The 24,047-nt window shown below is 34.6% G+C and overlaps 1 protein-coding gene across 6 annotated transcripts in view; it reads right to left on the bottom strand.

The window, feature by feature from the left end:
• Nucleotides 1-213: 213 nt before the first annotated feature.
• Nucleotides 214-24,047, bottom strand: part of CEP170 (centrosomal protein 170) — a 90,419-nt gene continuing 66,585 nt past the window's right edge. For 3 of the 6 annotated variants that reach the window (XM_058165542.1, XM_058165541.1, XM_058165550.1), the window contains 9 exons: nucleotides 23,885-24,011; nucleotides 21,783-23,618; nucleotides 15,970-16,204; nucleotides 13,728-13,905; nucleotides 11,090-11,257; nucleotides 9,236-9,324; nucleotides 4,315-4,408; nucleotides 3,810-3,861; nucleotides 214-2,383 (listed from right to left, as the gene is read on the bottom strand). In XM_058165542.1, the coding sequence (XP_058021525.1) occupies nucleotides 2,097-2,383; nucleotides 3,810-3,861; nucleotides 4,315-4,408; nucleotides 9,236-9,324; nucleotides 11,090-11,257; nucleotides 13,728-13,905; nucleotides 15,970-16,204; nucleotides 21,783-23,618; nucleotides 23,885-24,011 (3,066 nt within the window). In that variant the 3' untranslated portion in view covers nucleotides 214-2,096. The remainder of the gene's footprint in view (nucleotides 2,384-3,809; nucleotides 3,862-4,314; nucleotides 4,409-9,235; nucleotides 9,325-11,089; nucleotides 11,258-13,727; nucleotides 13,906-15,969; nucleotides 16,205-21,782; nucleotides 23,619-23,884; nucleotides 24,012-24,047) is intronic. The other 3 variants (XM_058165545.1, XM_058165544.1, XM_058165543.1) reach the window with 3 other exon arrangements.

Raw genomic sequence — 24,047 nt, 5'->3', positions numbered from 1 at the left:
CTGGAATGACTGCACATACACTGATTTTAGGCTCTCTTTGTGAGGACCTATTATACAATAAAAGTAATATGTTCTTCTTTACACCAAGATAATACAAAGTTCAGTAAAATTATTCTCAAGCACCTAATACATTTTTAAAAAAAACGTTTCTTTGTAATTACTGAACTTGATCCAAATCACAAGCTGTTCACACAGATAATCACACATTTCTATCAGATTATTGTATAAAGTTCCAGAAACACTTTATTTAAAAATGGAGCTGTAAATGCTTGTAACATCATACATAATAAGTGTAACAAAAATAAATAAGGAGTATGCATCCATACAAATAAGAAAATTGTAAATGCAAATATTACAGAACACAAAATGTGTAAATGTCTGGAAAAGAATACACAAAAAGAATTGTGTTAAAGAGTCAAGAGGTTTAATTTTTCTATAGCTATTTTCTAGTTTCTCATACTTGTATGTTTGTGGTTCTCCCAAGCACTGAAAAGGAAGGAATGATGATGGCCAAAATTTTCAATATATGTATTTTCATCATATATCAGTTTAAACTGCTATGGTATCTGTAAACAATTGTTTCCTGACCTCTGAGTGGGATACAGAGTTTGACAAGAGGCAGATTTTAAATTTTCAAACAAACAAACGAACAAACAAGCAAGAAAAGTAATCCAATATACAACAGGATTATTGGGTTCTTTATATCACTACAAAAAAGTTTTTCGTATATTTACTTGGCCAAGCTTTGCAATGACTTCCAAAATCCTCTACAGTTCCAAAATCCTGTACAGGAAAGGAGTATTTTTAAACAACCGACACATATGATTATTGCTGAGATATTAAAGACTAGTTTATAGAAGCTTCAAAGTTGTATTTTTAATTTTAGTATATAGACTGATGCAAAAACACAAGAAATTTCCAGTTATTAATTGCATGTAACAGACGTTCTTGAAATTACAGTGTTCTGGAAATACAATATGGTTAATTTTTTTAAATTATTATTTCCAAATGTTAAAATTGGGACAGTTTTTAAAGATAAATAGGCCTATATGTGATATTTTAATAGATTTGCTGTTAAGCAGTATAAGCAAAAGGTCTATGTTAGCATTTTTTCCCAGAAATTCTTATAAACATGACAGATTTACTAGAGATTCTACAGGAAAACATTTATAATTTGTATGCCTGGAGTTAATCTAATGATTAGATTATCACTACCCTATCTCCAAACTTTGGAAGAAAGTTTCACAAGTCATGATCAATGAATTTTGTGTCTGGTCTTGGTAACAAAGCATTAAAAAAGAATTTCAAGCAGTAGACATACACAGCAATATATTTAAATTGGTTTTGTAGTTCCAAACATCTGAACAGAAATTATATAACATTTAATTTCATTAACATCAAAAAGACATATTGAATAGGATCCTCAAGTGTCAAATGGATCGTCCTAGAAAGTTGACTTACCCCACTTTCAAAGTGGTAGTTTGTTTTTTTAAAAAAGGACAATTTTGATCTTTTTCCAAAGTACAGTATAGCATAATTAGTTCCTACTGATATGTTCATTCTCCACTCTCAGCAAATTCTTAGTGCAAACATAGTATTTGAGCCCTGTAAACCTTTAAGCAATCTCCAGGATACAAGAATTAGTTATTCTGAAGTCTGCTTTTCTTTATATTATGATATCATTAAAATGCAATGTCCTAATTAGCTCCCTTTATTCAAAATCAAGCTTAAGTGATCATTTTATACAAATTTAAGTCAAGAAGCTTAATTAAGATCACCTTGTCATAGGAGACTCAGAATTTTAAAATGAAGGATGGTTGGCTGGTTTAAGTCCACTTAAACAAAATAAACTATGGAGGAAAATATTCAAAGCAAGTGTTTGTGAAACTCGTAAAATGATCATAAACTGTGCATCTTCATTGGTACCATTGTTTACTTCAGTGAGTCAAATGGTTTGTGACATCCAAAATATCACAAAGTAGTTGGTAATAACAAAGCAATAACAGTTTTACCAACCTTGTTTTACTGTTTAGAGGATGCTAAGACTCTTAATGAATTTTGCACATTCAATACTAATAGTACTGATCACATTCATGTCATTTACACAAAGTTGGATCTTCTTCTTCTCCATCTGGATTGAACCTATTGAAATGTATGCTGAAATCATGCTCGGATTCAACAGTTCCAAGTTCACGTGAAGTAGAGGCAGTGGCTGGCCGTACAGCCCTTGCTTCCGGCAGACAGTTGGGCTGTATCTGAGGATGGGCACTTTGAGAAATGGGAGTGGATTTCTGCTTAGGATGAGCTGCTTGGATAGGACCAGCAAGTCCCAAATTGCTTAAAGCATCCAATGTTCCATCAGGGTCAATCATTGAATTAATCACTAACAAACAGAAAAAAAACCCAGGAAAGAAATCAGTTTGACTGCTGGTTAATGGAGTTAAAATTAATATAATATTACTCAGTTTTTTAATTTCCTTTCCATCTCATTTCTTCTTGAAAATGTTAAAAACATTGGGGGCAGCATAATATATCCAGAACCATTAACTTCAATAGTTCAAGACAAGAAACAAAATTTATTAAGCAATAACCAAGGAATATCGTACACGTATATGGTCTTTTCATATCAGTGTTGGAACATCACTACAGTCAATAAGCAAGAATCTTCCAGAAAACCCAAAGACTTATTGGTCTGCAGATACAACTAGCACACTGTTTTGTCTTTTTATTAGATTCAATGATCATTTTTAGAACATAGAAATGATGGATGGCTATAGGCTAGCAGTTGTTTGGAAGTATTCACTGCCCAGAAATAAAAGAGAGGGTAGGAGGCATAGTGGATAGTCAGAGTGTATTCTAACCAGTTTGACTTCCCCCCATCCCCCGCCTCCCTATTCCACCTCAGCACTAATTTTGTGAATTGGCAAACCCTTTCTGTCTAGGCAGAGAAATGAATCATTCTCAGATTGTCCTACTGGCTAAAGGTTCATATCATTATCTCAAGTCCCCTATTCAAATCAATACCTTGGTCATAGAAGTAATAAAAATAATATAAAAATGGCAGAGATACAATAATAACCAACACTTTGAAACAAAGGGCTAAGACTTAAGTTTAACAATACAAACCTGTAAAACACTATAATATTGAAACCTCTGCTCAGAAAATAGCACAGGTTTCCACAGTGATGTTTAATGGGTTTACAAGCTGACAGGGGCAAATGGACTAGAGAAGGCCTATTCATGTTTATGTACATGCAATACAAGCTAAAAAGAAAAAAGGTGAAGGTTTCCCCTGTCTAGTCGCACATTTAAAAAGGGCAGGGATTTGAGCACCTGGTTACAGTATAGAGTATGTGTATCTTTCGGGGACATGAAGAAAATACAGGAATAATAAATAAAATTGCTAAGAATAACTATTAACTATTTTGTTTGCAAATTCTACTTATCAAAAACCTATGGAAAATCTAGCTTGACTGACCTCCCCAGAACTGTTAATAGATTAAAGTGGTTTAGATTTTAGATTCAGATTGTCCACCAAGCTATGGCAGCTCTCTCTGAGCCTATTGTTAGCATTTTTTTGCCCATGAAAGGATATAGCTGAAATCTAATTTTTCTTGTGCTCTGGTTCCTCTTCAGATCTTATGCCTTAAATCCATAGACCAAGTCATTATTTCCAGGGTACAAATTTATAAAGCAAAAAAGTCTAGGAAACAGATAATATCCTACAGAAGCTTATCCTCTATAAATGTTACATATTTATTTTTCTGCAAACCGCAATTCTAGAAATTGTTGGATGAAATATTAAATACCTTGCAGTTGTTTCTCCACTCTTTTCAATTCTTGCAATATTGATGAGATTTCCTGCAGGAGCAAATATGTCACTTTTACTAAGGTTCAAGGATGGAATACAAAATAGCAATCTCAATAGCAATCCCAATATTGCTCTCCTTATAATGCATCTCAGTCCAGTCCAAATGTTTTTTTCTGGTTTAAAGAGGACCCTTTCCTAATTACGGTTGATCTAACTAAATGGAACACACAAACATTTTGGTTTTATAAATCCAATTGGGTATTTAATTTGACAAAATGATAGGCAGTGGTGATTTTCAAAGATATAGGCTGTGGGGGGGGTGTCTCTCAGTCTCTTCAGTGTTAGGTAAAATTCTGGGACACAATAATGTCAATATTTTGAGATTGAGATTAAGTTTGCACTGGCTTTTATAATAACTGAACAATCATATTTTTAAAAGGGGATTTTTTAAAATGACAAAATGTCTCACTTCTATTTCTTTAAATCTGTTATTTTAATCATACCATGCTTGATGTTTTCACAATTGGGATATCACTTTCAGCTCGTAGTTTTTTTTCAATATCTTCCCAATTCCGGTCTTTGTCCTTGAATAATATTCTGTAGCCAAGAAGCACAAAATAGTGATGTTTTTATTATTTATTTATTCAATTTATTTCATGCCTTATTCAGTGTTCAAAATACCAAATAAACTAAAGTAATAAATTACAACTACTAATAAAATTAACTATTATAAGCTTGAAAAAAATAATGTACTTTACCAGTTTTCTGAATGCCAAGAGAGTAGGCAGCAACCCCTTAGGGAATGCAACCCATAGCTTGGAAGCAGGAGAAAGCTCTCTTCCAAGTGGCAGCAAAATGAGCTTCTGGTAGCAGAGACAATTTTAAAAAAGCATCTCCTGCAGCCTTTAATGCCTGGGCAGGTTCATAATGGGAAAGCAGATTCAAAGTGCTTTAGGTCTTTAAAGATTAATGGCAACATCTTACATTATGCCTGAAGTTCAACTGGGAATGAATATAGATCTTTCAATGCAGAGATTATATGATCCCTTATTTGTTACATGCTGCATTTTGTACCAACTGCAACTTATAGATATTATTCAATGGTATCTCTACATAGACCACAATGCAGTAGTCAAGATGGAATGTAACTTCCATGGTTATGAATTTCCAAATCTCATTGGTTCAGGAAGGAGGAAGTAAAGAAATGTGCTCTAGGCCAGGGGTCTCCAACCTTGGTCCCTTTAAGACTTGTGGACTTCAACTCCCAGACTGGAAGTTGAAGTCCACAAGTCTTAAAGGGACCAAGGTTGGAGACCCCTGCTCTAAGCCATAACTGTTAATTTTGAATCCAGTGACATCTGAAGTGTATTTCCAGACTGTGGACCTACTCTAAATAGTTTTGATGTCCTTGCTATAAAAACAGCACCTTTAAACACCTCTAATATTGAGGTTGAGCATTGGTCACAATCCTGGGAAAATCAAAACAAATAATGATCAATGAGACCAAACAGTCTGTGAGCAATACTTTGTGCCAAACCAAAGTGTTGAATTGTAGTGAGCTAAAATTCCAGCTGAGAGGATAATGCTATTGAATGAGAATTCAGGGTGCACATACTGTAGAACAGAAGCACCACTGATTGTGATATTTTGTCAGAACATAGAGGGGTTTACTGTGCCCCTTCAAGTCCTTCAGAACCTCACAGCAGCATTCAGTACCATCGTCAATCGTGGTATCCTTTTTGAGTATCTATGAGAATTGAGCTTTGCGACCACTGTCCTTCAGGGATTCTACTCCTTCCCAGTGGTTGGTTTCAGTTGGTGTTAAAAGGAAAGAGAGTTGATCAAGTAGCTCCCTATATATGGAGGGACATGGGGTTCTTTTGTCTCCCCTTATTATTTAACAACTATATGAAGCTGCAGGGAGAAATCATGCATTATAATAAGTGCATAATATCCATATGCTAAACAATGCGGCCATCTCAACCTAAGTTGATAATATTGTAAAAGTCTTGGTACCTTGACTCTGTAGAATGATGAAATCAATCATGAAACAGGCTGAAGCTGAACCCAATTAATATGGAGTGCTGTTTATGTAATAAGACTCTTGTTATCTCCCACCTGTATCTCTTGATCAAGCAGCACTACCCCCAGAATGAGCAGATTTGCAACTTAGGGTTCCTCTTGTATCCATGGCTTCTCCTAGATATACAGGTGGAACCTATAGCCATGGAGGCAATTTCCTTAGCATCTGCAAATTTTCCCTCGCATCTACATCTGCACCTCTTTTTCCTAGCCTTCCCAATACCTACCCATCTAAAAGATATGGTTTGGCTGCAATTTACCTTCAGGTATATCACTACCCGAAGATAAACCTCTTGATGGCATGCTGAGGTATAGCTGAGCTGCCTCAATAGGCCTCCTCCACTTCAGTAATAGGGCACAGGTATGCATAGCCCTTAATGCTGACTGAAGCAAAGGGGCCGCATACTCCATTCCTACAATTAGAAGCCACAGGCCATGTGGTTGGGTTTGTTCAAAAGAGCTGTTTCAGCTGAAACTTAAAATTGAAATGTTTCTTCAAAGATCAGTTACTAAATGGTAACTGATTTTTGGTTCAGTTACTAAAATGGTTTTCGACTTGTGTTTCCACTCCCCACCCCCAATATGTATTGACATGTTTTACCCTCAGTTTATTAAAACTGGGAGAATTTTGCAGTGCTGGTGTCCTAGTTTTGCAACAGTCTCCTCAAAAAAGCTTTCTTGGCATTCATTCCAATATATTTGCAGTTCTTTTCATTTTCCAATTTTTGCCTTTATTGCAAAAATAAAATAAAAATAGAAGAAAACTAAGACAAAAAACAAGAGGCACACAGGATGTTATTGAAAGGTTTTTGGAAATAGCTCGATTTTCACTGATTTTCTAAAAGCTACTGGGGGGAGGGCTGTGCCTTTTTATCCTTATGATATAATATATCTGTCCTTGTACTATATTTGAAAGCAAAGTAGAATTTCCTTCTTTTGGAGCTGTTACAGAAAAATCACCATTCTACTGACTAACAGCAGTCTCTGAATGTCTGCTTATTTTCATAAGCCCAGGTATTTGTGCTAATATGTGCATGGATATTAATGCAATAAACCAAAGTTTTCTTCCAAACCTCAAAATATTTCAGCTTACAGACACATTTACTCAGATGAAAGCTAATTTTCTGGAAACATACCCCCTTCTACAAGTTAATGAATTAAATTAAATTCTACATTAAATATTTTTAAATGGTTGCAACTGGAAGAATATAAACTTCATGTAAGTCAGAGCAATTACACCTATTTTACCATTCGGTATCAAATATTGTGATTGTGGCAGGTAAGTCTATGACATATGTATCCAAATAAAAGTTTTGATGTCTGGTTTTGAAGGGAACTTGAAAATATGAAGAAGGTTTTGTATAATTTGAAACAAGTTCTCTTCTGGCACATGGATTATTCCTAAGCCAGTAAATCTCTATTTATCAAGACAATATTGTGTCTAAACAGAATCAGTGTCTAATAGCTGAATCATAGAATAGGTTAGTTGCCACAACTTTACGTGTAGTTATTAGAGTTAAAGTCCAGGCTTTCATTTCCCATATCGACAAGACAACAGTGAACAAAAAAGTTATTTCACAGATGAAATGCTTTACATTTATGATTCTGTGAAGAACAAATCAAAGTATATGACTACTTAGATTTAGTCAAACTTAATGGCTTACCTCTGTAGGCTGTACTTGACTGACAAGCTAATGCTCTAATTCCTTGATTGTTATGATTTTCCCAGAAAGTTGTGTGGTATACAAGTTTAATTTTACCCATGTAGTTAGTTGTATGGAGAGCGTGAATATATGAGGAAAGTAGCTATTCCATTTTTTTCTGAAAAATATTGCTAATTCTCTTAATATCTGCATATTCAGCAAAAATCTGCAGAATTGCAGGGATTCTAGATTTTCATGCTTAAAATTTATTTATGAAATTTATGAACTGCCCCAATATGTTATGACTCTGGACAACTGACAAAATACAATGGTAAACATATCATAAACATACAAAAATAATTAAAAGTCCAGGAAAAACAACAATCATTTTAAATTATACCCAAGGACTGCAGAAGCTTCATTATTTATTCTAATTTATGTGCTAGGAATAATCAAGCCCTGTGTGCTCATAATTAGCAATTTGCTTTGAATTGCTATATGCAATGGCCAACAATAGTTGCCATTCTCAGTTTTTCATGACTGCATACTTAGAGTAAAAATAAGTAATATTAAAAAATGTTAGAATAGATAGTATATTATAAAACAGAAAAACATTTACAGAATGAAAGCCTTTAAATAATATTCAAAATACAACAATATTCTAACTCTTCTATGTCATGTAATTAACTGATGCATGGATAAAATACAGAAATTGGATAAGACTAATGTGTTTAAAAAGCAGAATATTATTCTGCAGACATCCAATCAATGGATACTTAATTCTTATCTAAATGAATCTATTCAGATTCAAAATGAACTTAAACCGAATTACATTTTCTTGGTTGCATTCCCACATCAGTAATATGAACATTTCATAACTGTTCTACCTTTTAGGGTCATATAATTGAGTGAGATAATGCACTGTGAAAGAGTAACAATTTTTCTATTTTAAGGAAATAATATTTTTATCCAGATAAATTCCTGGGTAGAAAGATAAATAGACAAGTTACAATAGAATATTATTATGCAGAAATAGTCATGACATGTATGTAGAAAAAGAACTGTTATTTCAAAAATGTGGGAGGAGTAGCTAAAAAAAATAGAAAATAGAAAAGCACACTACATGTTGGGTAAAAATGGCTACGTCATTAGAAAGGGGGAAAATATCACCTCCTGATAGCAAAAGCAAAGATTAAAAACTGGCAATAGACATATTCTTCATATTGCCAACAAACTTAAGGTATAAATAGTATTTAATAATTCCAATTCTGTATGATTTACATGAAAATAATTTATTCACAGCATATATATATAATTAAAAATGTTCGTAAAGCATGAACACTACATTCTTTTTTTTCTTCCTTTTATTTCTTAATCAACAGTATTCTTCCTCAATTTTAAGCCAGAAAATAAAAATATCAAATATTATATTAACTTGTGTATATTGCAGCTGTGTACATAACAAATGTATTTGTTATAACATCAAAAATATTACGTAATAATAAAAGTTAAATTGTTTTTAAAACTCAAATATTGGTCACTACACAGTTGTTATTCTAGAAGTGTTTTAACAGTATACCATGCAATAAGTAATGCAATATATTCTACAGTTCTTTTAAAGAATTTGTACCACCATAGTAAATATAAAAATTTTAATAACAGCTTTGCAAGAGTATTTTGGCTAAAGAAAATAGGGTACCTTATTTTACCAGCTGTTTTATCTATAGATTGCCGAATCTTCCGAGAAAACTGGAAGACTGAGGATAACAGCAAGGTATCTCCCATAACCTGAAAATTTTAGAAAATGAAATTTTAAATTGATGTAATAAAATATTTTATTCTTACAAAAAGTAAAACCAAGTATCCTAATTCACTTTTCCACATCGTGCTCAGTCATTTTTGTCATATAATTTAACTTACATGGAATGTGAGACCATGTGATCTTTGACTTAGATAGCATTAAACTGATGTGCAAAAATATATATTTTAAACCTTCTTCCATTCTATGAATTAATGTCGAAGTAGAAAGATAATCCTTTAAACAGTCAAGGACTTATATAGGCCTATTTAACTCAGAATGTCACACTGAACATCCTCCAAACTGCTTCTGAGGTATTCAAATATTAACTTCTGGATCAATCCCACAACAGAATTATTTGAAGGAGGAATGGAATGTTCTGGAATTCTCTGGAATGTTTGCAGAATGCAGAATATATCTGATCTTGCATATGTGTAATGTAAAATAACTTCAAGCTAACTACACTCAAATAGTGAGTGAAGTTTCATTATTATTTTATATATTTATTGCTAATATTGTATTATATTAGTTTGTAAAGTTTGTGTCAGGGTTCCAAGTAACACCCCTAACGAAAGAAAATGTGGCAGGCCTAAAGGCCCAAAAGTAAAAGATAGCTTCCAGGTCTGACAGTTTGGGGATGGAAAATTTACAATTCAAGAAAATGTAATTAGAATTTAAGAAGGAATCTACTCTACAGAAAAAAAGAACATCCTTAATTAAGCAGCAAATGAACCCAATGGCACTAAATATGGAAGAACTGTACAAGTAGTCCTTCACTTACAACTATTTGTTTAGTGACCGTTCAAAGTTACAATAGCACTGGAAAAGTGATTTATGACTGTTTCCCACACTTACCAGTTGCAACACCCCTGTGATCACGTGTTAAAAATTCAAATGCTTAGCAACTGGTTCATATTTATGACCGTTGCTCTGTTCCAAGATCATGTGATCACTTCTTGCGACCCTCTGACAAAGTCAATGGGGAACCTAGCTTCCTTAACAACCATGTTACTAACTTAACAACTGCAATGATTCACTTAACAACTGTGGTAAAAAGTTATAAAATGGGGCAAAACTCATTTAACAACCATCTTACTTGGCAACAGAAATTTTGGGCTCAATTGTGGTTGTAACTTGAGGACCACCCGTATTCTCTAATGCAGGGATGTCAAACTCGCGGCCCATGGCCCAGATGCATCACGTGCTGGCTCTGTCCCCCTGGTTTAACGAAGGGGGAAAAAAAGTCCTGATACGTCACGTGACACCGCCATGATGCCGTGAGTTTGACATCCCCGCCCTAATATGAGCAACAATCAGTGCAATGTAAAGTGTAGAAGCAAACACATGCTAGATAAAATGGAGTTATTTCAGTAATACAAATATGTTAAATTGGATACAATTTAGTGAAGAATTTTAAAAAGTAATGGGAGTACATTTCAATAGCATGGTTAAGCGTAAATAATAATAAAACTATGGTGTTTCTCTATTTAGGCCATCTTATTTTGTGCTTCCTCCTCCCCTTTGTCCTTTTCTGTCAACCAGAAGACTTCTACTTCAGTGTTTTGTCTTTGTTAACCCATACCTCCTGCCCCCAATCAAAATAAAGCTGCCTGTGGAGCAAGAAAAGCATTAAGATGCACAATGGAATTTTCTTATCTGATGTCCTACCTATAAATGACAGTTTCACTGAAAGCTGAAAATTAGCAATTCTGTACCGTTTTTGTTCAGTTCTTTACATAAAATATGAATTCTTACTTCATCTCTGCTCCAGGTTCGGCGACGTGTAATTGTGGGGGGTTCAGGTACATCTGTTGCCTGTGGTTTGGGATCATTTGGCCGAATATTTCCATCTGGTGTTTTAGCATTTACTACTGGAGGAATCTTCCTGAAGTTTAGACTTTCATCAAACACACGGTCAACGAGCTGAAAAATATATTCAAATATATATATATAATTGATAACAAAGCCTAATCTTATAAAGCTGACTGATTAGATGTATTCGGAGGCCCATTTATTATGATCTTTTGCTACAGAGAAACATAAACACCCAAATGTTTGAATATTTAATTTATTATGTACTAAAAATAAAATATTTCATTAATGTTACCAAAAGATTGATTGCCCATTATTTTAGTGTTGAGGTACAGAAATACATACTCATTTAAATATTGAACAATGCTGTGTATAACGCTATTTATGTATTCTACACTATAGACTGCAGTTTACTGCTAACGTAAGAAGGGGCTTTACATGTATTTAGTAAAGATGTAAATCAACATTATCTATCTTAGAGAAAAATGCATATTTATATTAGCAGATGCTTAGTACACATGTCTAGGGAAAAGAGAAAGAAACCAACACAAACATAGTAAAATCACACTGAATAAATGATGTTATGTGTCTTTGTTATACCCAGTTTGCAAAAATGTACACAGAACATGATGTTAACCAAGTCATGTACAAGCTGTTGAAATAAATAAAAGGAGACAACACAGTTGATGGAGAGAAATATTCAGGGTTGGTAATATTCTCTACTGTAGGATTCTTTCAACTAGATTATGTTTCTGGAGTTCAATGCATTTGATTACTCATATGCTCCAGCTAGTGCTTTTGCTGAAATCTCTCTCTGAAGTTCCTTATTTAAGAATGGCCACCTTAAAGCCTGTGACACAATCTTCTGAAATATTGTAGTGTCCCCTGATCTTTCTGATTTCAGATCTATGTCTATTGATTCACTGTATATAGAGAGTAGCCTGTTTAAATGATAAAACATTATGAGTTAGTTAAGCAAAAAGACAAGAATCTCCATGTTCTAGGGCTGGAAAACTGTAATGTTCCCAGCCCTTCTAGAAGCAATTCTTCTCTTTTTGGAAGCAAATCTTTTGCAGCACTTCAGATTACAACCTGATTCTAAAAAAGACTCATTTTGGAATTAGACCTTTGAGTCTAGATACTCTCTGAATCTAGAGTTCTGTATATTGTTTGCTGTAATGGAATATTAAACTCAGGGAAAAGACACATTAACTTTGGAGTGATGGATGGGTATATTTTGGAACCAGAATATGGACATTTGCACCACCACAGTTAAAACATATACAAAATTTGAAAACGAGAAGTAGGATTTCCTCAGATTGTACATGTCACTGTAGGGCCCTCTAATAGTACTGCCAAAGCAAATATGAGAGCAATAGCTCAAGTTATTTTATTTTTTAAGAAAACCTTTTTCATCTCTTAAAATGAAAAAAAAAAACTCTCTCATATTCAAGAATTAATTTTTCAGTGTAAAAGTAGCTGGTGTTATTATAACTTAGTTTATGCAACCAATTTTGAGGGATTCTCTTTGATATTTTATTAAAAGATGAACTGAATCGATTATATTAAAGAATAATTACACATTCCCTAGAAAAACATAGTGTTTACTATTGCCCAGCTATTAAAACTACGTATACCAAACAAACTGCCAACTCTGAGAACAAAACAAATTAATTCAGAAACAATCTAGTTATAAAGTTGATCTAATTTATATAATTTTAATCACTTGTTGAAGTTTGCAACAGTGATCTGAGAATGAAAGACATATAGGCATATAGAAATAGATCAAAGAAAGCCAAAACCTGAATTTTATATTTTATTGTTTGTGTTATTTTGTTAGATTGATATTCCCTTCTATCCCAGAGTTTACATAGAGATCACCCTTCATTTTAAATAGCCTGAGATAGGTTGGTATGAGTAGGCCAAAGCCACCAAGTGAGTTTTCTATGGCTAAGCATAAAGTTTAGTCTAGGTTTCCTGGTCTTGCTCTAACACTTTAATCACTATAGCACAGTTTTATGGCTATGAAGGTATGTCTGTTTAGATTGATTATTATGTGCTGAGAGGGATTTAATTTACCTACTGATTCTGAAGGAATGTAAAATTATATCTGTTGTTTATTACATATTGAGAGAGATTTAACTGGCTGATTATAGACTATTGAGAAGCAAAGATTAATGAAATGCACAGCCATTTTAAGACCACTAATTGTGCATAAATTTATTTATTTCACAAATAAGAGTTTGCAGTAACTGGCATTGACATATGCTTAAGGATTCTTTTTCACTAGGGAATACATAGGCACAGCTGTTTTATATCTGTGCCTAGGATGAAAAAAAAAATACAATGATGTTATTAGAAAACAACAAAAACAACACGCAAGTGTGTTCAAAGCACAACTGTTTTCTGCACTGACCATAGGAAGAGATCTGCCCCTTAACTACTGGAATTAACTTTCAATCATTGCTCATCTAACTTTAAAATTAAAGAAAGAGAATGCTGAGATTCATGCACACAAGTGTGGAAGTAATCAAAAGCACGTCAAAAGAGTAAAACAAAAGAAATAAAGAAAAGAAAGAACCTTATGCATTTCTCCATGAAGATCTCCTACCTCTTCTCTAGTGTCTATGGCAGAGCCAGGGGTGGTGGCAGCAGTGCTTACTGTGGTACTAGGAGCTGTGCCTGATGAAGTCACTGAATCGATCTCTCCTGCTACATCATTGATTTCCCGGGCAATGAGAGCCAAATCTTGACTGATCCTGTAGATGATTAATGTAGCATTAGCAGCACAAAGTAGGGGAGCTGATCAATATCAGAGCTTCTAGCTGAGACAATTGGAAACATTAAGCATTTTCTTAGTTTTCCTTTTCAATGATTCCACAAAATTAGTTGCAATGTAACAGTGCTCTATGAAAACTTTACCTTTCTTCAACCACCATTGTATAAATTAACCATTTTTGATCCAGAATCCATTATACTGCTTTACATTTGCAAGTACGCGGGCATACATATATATATTTCAACCACCACTACCCTGTATTTTCTAACCTTATTAACCAAGGTTTTTAATTAGATTCTTTCACTAGAAAGACTGAAATCCAATATCTCATGGGGAAAAAATGTATTTGCATAATGTGATTCTATGCTCTACTTTTTCCTTCAAAGGCCTTTGCTCCTCAAATTTGAACTACAGAGTCCTCCAACTTTTGAAGTATTTTAAAGGGAATGGAGCTGCAGAGGAAATAACTATCATCCCATTCCACTGATGAAAACCATTCTTTTAGCAGGTGGAACTAACTGAATACGACTCCAGGAAAATATTTTTGCATATACATCATAATCCTCTCTCAGTAAAATTGAGGGCTCTATGCCCATGCTTTTTCTCCTCAGAGTCCATTCCCAATATCATTGTTAATTTTGCTCATCTATTATTAGATTCCCCCTTCCTCTTTGTTTCCCTCCCCTTAAATTTATCAATATCTAAATGTCCCTCATCTTACATGGTCAATCTGTCTGTCTTTTATTAAATAGTTATAAAGCATGGTCTTGGTGGGGGGGGAAATGACATGATTTAATTTTGTATGCATATGTATTCTGCATAAGCTATTATGTGTTTTAAAAACTGGGTTTCACAAAGATCCAATCTAACTATATTAAATAATATACATTCTTAGAAATAATTAATATGCATTTTAATGAATAACAAACATTCATTAAACATTCCAATTGCTTGCCATGCAATATAATTGAAAAGAAATCTGAAATAATTATTGTGATGTGTTGACTGATCTTATCAACTATTTGTGTTGTTATGCAAGGGTATTGTTGTCAGATTAGGGAAGCCATTCTCAATTGAATTTTCAAATACTATGCAAAGCTATTCATACATAACATGTCAATCATTTAATCCAGAGTTGAGGATCATTTTTGGTCTGAGGACCTCACACTTTCTTTAAGAGGTGGAGAAGGCAGGGCAAGGAACACCATAGGGCCACCAGAGTCGGTGGTCTATTTTTGAAGTAGGGGGATGAGGTTAAGGAGTCTGCTAAGGCATCCATTTTGTTTTATAATTTCCTCCAAAACTGAAAAAGAATCTCGATTTTTAAGTTTGAGATTTTCTAAAGGAAGAAATGAATGTCCTAAAAGCATACTTCGATTGGCAATTTAAAAAAAAAAATCTTTAATCAGGCAGGAAACAAACCCTTCCCCAAAGTTTGTTTTACCAAGGCTGCAAAAGAGGTACTGCAATTTAGGGATTGCTTATTTGGGAAATATGAAGCCCACCCACTATCCTTTATAGTCACCATCATTTTGCTGACATATCTATGCAATGCTTGTAGTATAAACAGACTGTCTAAATAAGTATAAATTATTTCAGTTACTTTTAAAGGAAGTCATATTTACTTGTCCTCTGGTCTTAATCCTCTTTTGTGGAGGAAATCCTCAGAAAACCACTCAAGGCCCAGTGTAGACCTTATAGCAATTCATGTCATAAAGTTGCATCAATAAACCAGTTACATAATTATCATCTTTTCATGAAGGTTTCTGCATTACTCCTCATAGGGGGCTGTGAAAGGTGGGGAAGACAACAACCTATACACAGTCATATCATGTAAATGCCATAACTTATGTACTTGCATTGGATGTCAGGACATAAGTATGCATTTGCATGTTACATCACTGCATGTTGCCATTTTTTGGCATCACTGTGATTTGCTGCAGACACTGCTGATTGTCCTGATGGTGCCAAAATTATGAATGAAGGAGAGGCTATAATTAATGTCTTCTCTTTTCACAGAGTTATTATTTCTTGGAAAGCCAACCTTGCTATTTCTTCTCGATGAGCAGTCCAATCACGAATGTAGTCCTCCTGTTCTTTTATCCTATGCTTGATGGCATTGCTACTTTGTACTGGCGTTCCAATGTTCTGCACTCGAGTAGTTTTCAGGGCTGGAGAAGTACGTAGACGGGCATGTTTAGGAGAATTACGGTTTGATCCAAATTCATCTTCTGAGGTGGAAGCATAATCAGTAGGAAAGCGCCTCCATCTTGAATTTACTAAATTAGTTTAATTATTGAAAAAGAATTATTGTTGTATTTATTGCAGATAATACAATTACGACTTTAACAACATGATTGCATACCAAAGTTGCTTAATACCAAACCCCAAATGCCTCTTTAAAGTGTTTACTGACTAATTTGAAACTGAAAAAAAAATAGAATTTTGTTAAATAATAAACACTAATTGACAAAATGTGAAAAATACTCTGTGCACAATGTTGAGTTAATAAGACAGAATATTAATATTAGTCTAAAATAATAAGACAATACAGTGAATCTGTATGTTTTTTTTGCAAATCATGCCAATTTCAAAAGATGTGTAACTGCATATTTGACAACACATAGAAACTTAAGTACTATTAATTAAAGGTACTGGTAATAATATTATTACTATTAATATTACTATTATTTAGAGAGGAAAAACTATAATTTATGTCATTTGAAATCCAGTTAGAAAATACTAGGAGATATTGACTAATAAGGGCACTTTTTGAGTTTACGGAGTTGTGAGGAAAACAGAGGTAGGAATATTGGGTTTGTTCACCGCCTTGTTTATATATAAAAATGGTGGAAAACAACAACAACAATAACAACAATAAAGGCTGCTGTTATTTTTCAATGAAAGAACAGTGGCAGATTTAACAAAGAAAATGTTCACTTCCACATAGACATTGAGAATCACTAAAATGATTTCTCCTTTTTAAAGCATGTAAGGGAAGCTTAAGGTAATATAGCATCAATTCTTAGTGATATAACAATACAGTGGTACCTTGGTACTCAATGTTAATTGCTTCCGGGAGTGCAATGAGTACCAAAAATAATGAGTACCAAACATATTTTCCCATAAGGAATAATGTAGTGAGTCACAATAATTGCCTTATACACTGTAAGCCGCCCTGAGTCTTCGGAGAAGGGCGGGGTATAAATGTAAACAAAAAAAAAAAAAAAACAAGGCAGCTGACAACGACAAGTTCTAGCCTGTGTGTTGGGTACCAAACAAATGATGAGTACCAGGATAAAATTTTCGCTTTAAAATGTGTTGGGTACCAAATTTGATAGTTTCAAAGCAGTTGAGTACCAAGGTACCACTGTATTTCCAAAAAATAAAAAAAGATAAAAAACCAATTGAGTGAAAGCTTTGTTAAAGTCCATGACAATTGCAGGGATTCCAGGCCAGGTGAGGTACAGTTGATTGAAAGAGTGAAGGTGGCTTTTATTGTGGACACTGCTCTTGGGAAACAGGATTCCATTGTAAAAAAAAAAAAAAACCTCCCCCTCCCACTCGCAAATACCAGGGGGCCAAGTGTATATGAAAATTTTACCAGGAAAGAAAATATCTGTGTCTCCCCCTGCATAAAGTCCTGAATTAGTCTTTACCTGCAATAAAGAATTTCCATTTCTTAAAGTCATATAATCACCAAGTGCCTTAATTTCATAGAATCATAAGGCTGGAAGGACCTTGGAGGTCTTTTAGTCCAACCACCTGCCCAAAACAGGAATCCTTATACCATCCTGGACAAATGGTTATCCAATCTTTACTTCAAAACTTCCTGCAATGGAACACCCAGAATTCCGGGAAGCAAGCTGATTAATTATTCTGTCAGGAAATTCCTCCTTATTTCCAGGCTGAACTTTCCTCTGACAAACTTTTACCCATTGCTCCTTGTCTTGCTCTCAGGTGCCTTGGAGAATAAACTGATCTGATCTTGTTTGGTTTTTTAACCCAACAGCAATCTTCAAATCAAACAAATAATTTACTAAAGTCATAAAAGGTAAAAGGGTGACTCATACCCTGGTCAGCCCTTCTTTATTCTCCTACCATCTGGAAGGAGATATCGGAGCATAGGCAGCCGCACAAACAGGCTGAAGAACAGATTTTATCCGTGGGCTGTCAGACTGCTGAATGAAAAAATAACTCTACAACAACATAGCACGATTGACTTGAGGGCCGGCGGGGCATGCAATAAGTTCACATGGTGCAATAGGACTGAGTGTTTGTTAGTAGGATTCATTGGGTTAGGGATTTTCTTTCTGTCTTTCACTGTGAGTTGTATTGAGTTGGGGGTGGTGGTGCACAAAGGAAGGCTCAGCAAATCTCATTGTAAACATGTTGTACTCTGACAATAAAGGTTTGAATTGGATAAAGCCAGAAAAAATGAAATTGTGGGGCATTGAAAAGTGGGTGTCTTGTCTGTTCAGACTGGTTAAGTGTAGAGATGACTAAATGAATGCAGATAATCCTTAAATGTGTTTGGAATGAGTGCACTGAGGGAGCTCAACCAATCTCATTGTACATATGTTGTTCACTGACAATGAAGATTTGGTTTAGGAATATAGGTTATTGTCCTATTTAAAGAATGGAAAGCCAGATACGACTATCATATTTTCTTTCAAATTTACCATGATAATTCCAACAGGCTTGGTTTAATATCAAATTCTCAACATTCCTTTTTTTTTTTACATTTAATAAGCGGGGGGAGGAGGGGAAATACTTCTACCGACTGTAAACACGAAGTCATGGACAGTTCTGAATAGAGTTCAGTCATCTTGGGTTAAGTATATTTTTGAACTCGAAATTCTTCAATACCTTCAAATTGCTTATTCAAAATAAAATTCCAATTAGTTTTTTTTAAAAATACATATTTAAACTAGTTCTGTAACTCAGCATTGTACAACATGAGCATTTAGAGAAAAAAATAGGGGTGAAAATTTTAAAATACATGATGTCCAGTACTCTACCACTGTAAGTTTCAACAGCAGGATCTGGGTCTGGAAGAAGATGATACATCTCTGTGTATAAAAATGTGTTATCATGTTATTGACACATACGGATTTAATGCATTTGTCTTAAAGGTAATAATTAAGTTAATTCCACCACTTTAAATAGATGTGGAAATAATAGGAGCACTACTCATACATTTCAACTCACTAAATTATTTCTGGCATTCAATTCAATTTGAAAATCTAAATACTGATCTACATTGCAGCGAGGAGAATCATAAATGAATTTTTAGTAGCAAATTATTTGGAATAATAACGAAAGTTAAAAAGTGGTACTGCGTATATATAATTAAGATAAAACTTACTCATACTTACCAAGTTTTGGGAGAGAGTAGTGCTTTGTGTATGATAGTGTGACAAATACTAAACTTTTCAAAGGATAATATTCTTTTGAATTATATACCTAGTGCTTGGAATTTGATAATCGGAGAACAGACAGTAAATGACCAAAAGTGCTTTTACAAAACTGAATTGAATTGAAGAAGCTTCATGGATGAGAAGTGAAACATTTTCAAAGAAAAAAACAAGAAAGTCCAGTTGCCTTTTGGAAAAAGCACATTTGGGACAACCATGACTTGCATGATTGAGAATCTCCATATTCAGGCTGATTTGAGTTTAAGGGTAAGAAAAGAAGCAGAAGGCTTTTCATGATAAACTGTTCCTATTACCTCCTTTAAAAAATTGTAAGTCAGTCATTTCAGTAACACAATTTTAGGATGATGATGGACTGCAAATAGGTTGATGGAAGCCACAAGCATCCCACTGTGGATGCTCAGCCTTATTTTAGAGTGGTATAAATTTTCTGATGCTTCTGCTATTAAGCTCAAATGAAAGTCCTAAAGAAATGAAAACTGGTTTATAAAAAAACCCAGTGGATTAACCAAAAGGATGCTTAAAGTACAGCATATCACGCTCAGAAGTATGTAATAAGACTTTCATCCTGTAGTCAGATTTTAAATATGTCTATGCATGCACAGCAACTTTCTCTTCAAGTTATCACAGCTAAAACTGTCACAACTGTCCCATGATTTCATAAACCTGTCAAAGTAGCAGTTTGTATATTCTGAATAGATAGTGTGACCTTAAAAACATTAATGCAAATGTTATCCCTGTAGTAGCTCTTCAAATTCTACCCAGAATGTTGATAATTAAGCAAGCTTTATAATTATCATATGGCACAAGAGTAGTATTTTGCAAGTATGTTTGTTTCCATTTATAGTATCAGACATATGAAAATTACATGTCTTTGATGCAAACTCCAATGACTACTAGTAGCTGTATGAAACTGAGTAATTGGGCAGGCCACATACAATGCTATTATGTAGAATACTGCAATACAAAATTAGGTCACTGCGGTTTAGGTTCAACATGAATGAATCATAAATGTCAGGACTGGGAAGCAAATCTACAATCCAGAATCCTTTAATCTTTTTTCAAGTCCTCAAGTATTGTAGTGAAAAAGCATACAAGTAGTCCTCAACTTACAACAGTTCATTTAGTGGCAGTTCAAAGTTACAATGTCACTGAAAAAAGTGACTTATGACCATTTTTCACACTTACGACCATCGTAGCATCCTCACGGTCATGTGACCAAGATTTGGATTCTTGGCCACTGGTTCAAATGATTACTTATAATTATTATAATCAATATTAATAATTATTAATATTATCATATTAATTATAATATAATATAATTACATATATATTAATTATGATTATTATGATTATATTAATAATTATAATTCTGACTACTAGCTATAGCATACAAAAATTTGCTAGACCAATTCTCGAATACAGCTCATCTGTCTAGAACCCGCATTGCATATTGGACATTAATACAATTGAGAGAGTCCAGAAATATTTCACGAGACGAGTCCTCCATTCCTCTACCCGCAATAACCTTAACCTTATGCCACCAGACTTGAAATTTTGGGCTTAGATAGCTTAGAACTACGCCGTTTTCGGTCTGACCTAAGCGTAGCACATAAAATTATCTGCTACAATGTCCTACCTGTCAATTACTACTTCAGCTTCAACCACAACAATACACGAGCAAACAATATATACAAACTTAAAGTGAACCACTCCAAACTCAATTGCAGAAAATATGACTTCAGCAACAGAGTGGTCAATGCCTGGAATGCCTACCTGATGCTGTGGTTTCTTCCCCAAACTCCCCAAACTTAAAACTTACTGTCTACTGTTGACCTCATCACATTCCTAAGAGGTCTTTAAGGTGCGTGGATAAGCGCACCTATATGTCTACCGTCCCTGTCCTAATGTTTCCTTTTATTTGTATCAATCTCATGTATTCATAATTATGTCTATACTTATATCTGTTATCTAATACATGCTTGACAAAATAATAAATAAATAAATAAATGGTGGTTGCAGTGTCCCGGGATCATATGATCCCCTTTTGCAATCTTCTGATAAACAAACCCAGTTTCACTTAAAAACCGGGTTATTAATTTAACAATTAATGTTAAGCAATGTTTCACTTAACAACTATGACAAGAAAAGTCATAAAATGGAGCAAAACTCACTTAAATGTATTGCTTAGCAACATACAATTTGGGCTCAATTGTGGTCGTAAGTCGAGGACTACCTGTGTTTAGCATTGTGTGTGTGTATGTGTGTGTGTGTGTGTGTGCGTCCCCTAATGCTTTTTGTTTAATTTGACTTAACATTTTGCATGAGAAAAAGCACTAATTTTAATAGCTGCATGACCGAATGAAAATGGAAAGTGTTGGAATATGAAATTATTAGAGATAAGATGGAAAGTATCTCATACCTGATGGAGAGTTATGAGCTGAAGACAGAGATTTGGATTTGGAATCTGATAGGCGAGAAATGCTGTTAGCTCTAATTCTAGGAGAAACTTTAGTACTGTCTGCTGGTGGTGTTAGTCTAATGCCACTTCTAATTATGGTGTCTGAAGTACGAGATGTAGAGCTTCTAGTTACTGTTGCTTCAGAGTCACTTCGTGCCGATAAAGAACCAAGTCTATTTCTCCGTGGTTGGGCAAGCAGGTCAATTCTTGAAATATTTCTCCTTCCTGATGGAGGCTTAGATGTAGAACTTGTAGTCGATACCTCAGAAGCAACTGATGCTTTATCTGCATCTGCAAGTTCACTATCTGACACTTCACCAAGCCGTGCTCTCCGTAACAGTGAAGTCCTTGTAGGGCGAGGCCTTGGAAGAGTGACTGACTTACTGACTTGCCCAGTTGATGGTGAAGAAGATTTCAACTTAGCTAATTTAATTCCTTCCGTTTTGGAATGCAAATGTTCATCTGCTGAGGTAAAAGGAGTCCTTCCGTGTGATTTGCCAGAACATGTTTCCTGGTCAGAAGATAAAATATCAGAAATAGCAGAATGAGGTACACTAGAAGTTTGATCATCATCTGTTAAATCTACTGAGGGCTGCCTTATTCTTCCACTACTCTGTGCAATCTTGCGTGCATCACCCCTTGAACTAGCTTCTGAGGACCGGCCTTTTGTTTTCTTCTCCATTTTGTCACTGGCATTTGAACAAGATGACTTTAAAATATCTTTTGAGGGAGAACTAGTTGAACATCGATCTTTATAGAGGGTAGTAAAGCTTTTACGTTTCTGAGTAGTTTTTCTTTCACTGTCTCCGGTAACTAAACTAATTGTACTAGCAGTATCCACATCTGATTCAGGTGAAATGGAATTGTCTCTATTGTAGCTGGGAGTGTCAGGTCCTTCATCTGTTTTATTTTCTTCACGCAGCTTTGCCTCAAGAAAAGCCATTACAGCTTCTGTATCTTTTAAAATAAGAGTTGTATCTAGACCAGGATCTGTTTCCACTGAATCACTTTTCTCACTTGCTCTGTTGGCGGATGTTAAAGAAATTGATGGAGTAGTTCCTTGTTTATTAATATGAGGAATTAATTCTATGGGTATATTTGCACTTGGTTTATCTATAGTAAAGCTGCCTTGTCTTACTAATGGCTTTGAGGCTTCCTTCTTATCTCCACTAAGTCCCTTAGTTGGTTGCAATTTGGCTTCCTCGGCTTTCCTTCTTTTCCCTTCAGTTTGTGCCACTTTAACTTCTATTTTACCTGCACCACGCCCCAATGCCTTTTCTTTCATATCCAATTTGTGGGAAACAGAAGATTCCTCTCTCCCTTTTTCAACCTGGCTTACAGTTCTTGCAGAAGATAATTTAGCTGGGATCCAATGTGTCAGCTCATTTTGTTCTTGCTGAATTTTAGTTAAAGATTGCTTTACCATAGATGTTTCTTTGCCATTTTCATTTTTCTCTTTTTCAGAAGAGAGGCAACTACTGGAATGAAAAGCCGTCTTATCTGCTTTAGGAGAAAGGCCATTTATTGTCCTGCTCACTTTAGTCAGGCTTTTATCAGTGGCGTGTCCTATTTCTTTTTGAGAATGAGTTGGGGTTTCTTTCTCTTGAAGTTCTGTGTCCTGTTTTTCACCTATCTCTGATCTGTGATGGGCTGTAACTTTTGTTTTTTGTCCTTCGATAACAGCAATTTCCTCCTTTGGCAACTGGGGGAGTGTCCTTCTTTTTCTATCTAGGCTGGTTAAAGAGGTAATTGAGCCAGAACTTCTAATTGACAGGCCAGATTCATTGATGTCAGTGTCTGAAATAAAAAATGGAACCAAAAGTTAAGCAGGAATTCTAAAATTTAATATATGTGAGTAGACAAAATCAAAGCCTCTTTTCTTGTCCCATACATTAATCAGATTTAAAAATTGAAATGTAATGCAATTTATGAGATGTTTCCGTAAGAGTTATGTAAAAGTGAATCACTGAAAAGAATGAACCACATTAATCAAGCCCAAAATGTGAAAAAAAGAGAACTGATTGATATAGTATAAAAAGAGCTGCGAGTATTAGATGTGGTACCATTTTCTAGATGAACAAGTGCAGATGACTCCATCCGTACTTCATTTTCTTCATGTTTTGTATGATTAGCAGCCAGACTAGCCCACTGTGACACCCAGCGCTTGCTTCCAGATGTGCCTGTGCTTTCCTAATATGAGATTTTAAAGAAGATCAGTTACACACC

The sequence above is a fragment of the Ahaetulla prasina genome, chromosome 1, assembly GCF_028640845.1.
Source record: "Ahaetulla prasina isolate Xishuangbanna chromosome 1, ASM2864084v1, whole genome shotgun sequence".
Classification (NCBI taxonomy): domain Eukaryota; kingdom Metazoa; phylum Chordata; class Lepidosauria; order Squamata; family Colubridae; genus Ahaetulla; species Ahaetulla prasina.
Note: the sequence above shows the minus strand (reverse complement) of the source record. Positions and strands in the feature narration are given on the sequence as shown.